A 2739-nucleotide genomic window follows, 5' to 3' on the forward strand; every position below is an offset into this window, starting at 1 on the left:
ACTGAATCAGGACTGGATCAGGACTGGATCAGGACTGAATCAGAACTGAATCAGGACTGGATCAGGACTGGATCAGGACTGAATCAGGACTGTATCAGGACTTCTTTTTATCTTTTTATATGTAATAAGATTTGTCATTCCAGGGCTAATAACAGCATTAGAACCTGTTAGTTAAACCCTCGGGTTTGAGTTTGGAGTTCTGCTCCTAGGAATGATCGTTGTGTGTTCAGGTTCTGCGGGCCCTGAAGGAGAAGTACGGGGACTTGTACCGACGTGATAACGTGGTTCTGAGCGGAACACACACCCACTGCGGCCCAGCTGGATATTTCCAGTACACACTCTTCATGATCAGCAGCAGCGGTTACATCAAGGCTGCCACAGAACCGCTGGTCAACGGCATCGTAAAGGTCTGTGTGGACCCGAGAGTTCTGCTTGTGTGTGGAACTGGGTCATGTCATGTCCTGGTGGAGGTCCGTACCGGCTGGTGCTAAATATATTTTATTCTTGTGTTGAGTTTAGGCTGAGAGGCTTTTTGCTGCTCGGTTCTTCAGATTGTTGTAGTTTTCAGAGGCGTGGAACCTTTGTTCCTTCATTCATCTGTGAAACTTTTAAAATGTCACTCTTTCCTGACAAATATTGTGACTTTTTCAGAAAGTGAAGATCCCCAGAAAGCCAGAAGGATAATAAAACCAACAGACATCTGAATATTAATCAGTCTTTAATGATGGGGCAAATATTCTGTCATTTAATTCTGTTTTACCTGCATGCTCTGGTGTGACAACCTGTTTTAAACAGGTGCAGTAAGGTCAGACTTTAGGTCAGATTGTGGGATTATATGCCCTAATTTACCACTGTTGTCCAACTTGTTTCCAGAGTATAGCCATAGCCCACAGTAACATGAAGCCCGGCAGGATTTACAGAAACACAGGTGAGCTGGACGACAGCAGCCTGAACAGAAGTCCTCACTCCTACCTGAACAACCCCGAGAACGAGCGGAACAGGTGCAGAACTTTGGAATTATTATAGATTTATTATAGATTTAATATGGAATTATTATAGATTTATTATAGATTTAATATGGAATTATTATAGATTTATTATAGATTTAATATGGAATTATTATAGATTTATTATAGATTTATTATAGATTTAAAATGGAATTATTATAGATTTAAAATGGAATTATTATAGATTTATTATAGATTTATTATAGATTTATTATAGAATTACAAACTGCAGCAGCAGACCTGATATCTGATCCAAGAATCAAAGAGCAAATACTCTGTTTCACATTTCAGGATATTATTGATCAGTGCTGGTATTATTGATCAGTTCTGGTATTATTGATCAGTGGTGATGTTATTGATCAGTGCTGGTATTATTGATCAGTGGTGATGTTATTGATCAGTGCTGGTATTATTGATCAGTTCTGGTATTATTGATCAGTGCTGGTATTATTGATCTGTGGTGATGTTATTGATCAGTGATCAGTTCTGGTATTGATCTCCTCAGGTATCCGTGGAACACAGACAAACAGGTGTTGGTGCTGAAGTTCACTGATCTGGATGGAGATGGAATTGGTTTGATCAGGTAAAAACTAATATTTTAAGTCACCACCTAAACTAATCCACAACCAAAAGATTTGTAGTTTATTAATAATAATCCTTAACATTATTTATATCTATCAGTTATTTCTGTTAGTAGCTGATATCAGATCATTGTTTTAACCATCAAAGATCAGCTTTGCTTGGTTGTTAAAAAGTTGTAACATCAAATTACTGCAACAAAAACTGTTTTTCTTTATTTTCTTTATTTGTTCTCCATGAATCTTTAAACCATAAGCTGCTGGTTTGTTAGAGTCTTAGATTTACTAACCTGTTGAAACACTGAATGACTGAAACACTTTGTTTTCTAATCAGTTTCTAATGTGAAACACTTTGATCTGCAGTAATTACATGTTGTTATTATTATTATACGCCTCTTCACAGCTGGTTTGCCGTCCACGCTGTCAGCATGAACTACACCAACCGTATGGTGAGCAGTGACAACATGGGCTACGCTTCCTACCTGCTGGAGGAGGACAAGAGCCGTGGAGCCTTACCTGGACAGGTACGTGAAGGCCGCTTCCTTTACCTGGAATAAAACCAGCATTCCTTGATGCACATCCTCCACTGCCTTTCAAGCATAGGTTTTAAAACTTCCTTCATTAAAAGCCATTCATTGGTTCATTACATGTTTTGCTGACAGACAGTCACACACACACACAAATATTTGTACTTCTCACCTTATTAGAACATCGTACCTGTAGCCTCACCCTGACTTTAAGCCAAAACTCATGTTCCACAGTATCAGAACCGGGCCTCGGTCCCTTAAGGACCACCAGTCCTGACAAGGAAGGTGATCAAACCAGAAGAGACAAAAACCAGGACAGACAGACAGACAAACAATTAAAACAGTTACACAATCCTTCCATGGCAGTGGGTGACATTCACTCGTCATCAGTCCTCTAACTGTTTGTTTTTATTCATCAGGGAACTTTTGTTGCTGGTTTTTCCTCCAGTAACCTTGGAGACGTCAGTCCAAACATTAAAGGACCTCACTGTATGAACTCAGGGCTGCCGTGTGATTATTTGAACAGTTCCTGTCCTGTTGGAGGGGTAAACACACACACACACACGCACACACACCTACACACACACACACACCTACACACACACACGCACACACACACACACGCAC

At 39.8% G+C, this 2739-nt stretch overlaps 1 protein-coding gene across 1 annotated transcript in view; it reads left to right on the forward strand.

Moving 5' to 3' along the window:
* LOC108229571 (neutral ceramidase-like) overlaps positions 1-2739 on the forward strand; it is a gene marked incomplete at its 5' end in the record, with an annotated part of 6878 nt that overhangs the window by 1089 nt on the left and 3050 nt on the right. Inside the window, 5 exons of the mRNA XM_017405242.2 lie at positions 231-407; positions 874-1001; positions 1513-1590; positions 1989-2109; positions 2532-2657. Coding sequence (XP_017260731.2) covers positions 231-407; positions 874-1001; positions 1513-1590; positions 1989-2109; positions 2532-2657 — 630 coding nt within the window. The remainder of the gene's footprint in view (positions 1-230; positions 408-873; positions 1002-1512; positions 1591-1988; positions 2110-2531; positions 2658-2739) is intronic.

Source organism: Kryptolebias marmoratus, unplaced genomic scaffold, assembly GCF_001649575.2.
Source record: "Kryptolebias marmoratus isolate JLee-2015 unplaced genomic scaffold, ASM164957v2 Scaffold210, whole genome shotgun sequence".
Classification (NCBI taxonomy): Eukaryota; Metazoa; Chordata; class Actinopteri; order Cyprinodontiformes; family Rivulidae; genus Kryptolebias; species Kryptolebias marmoratus.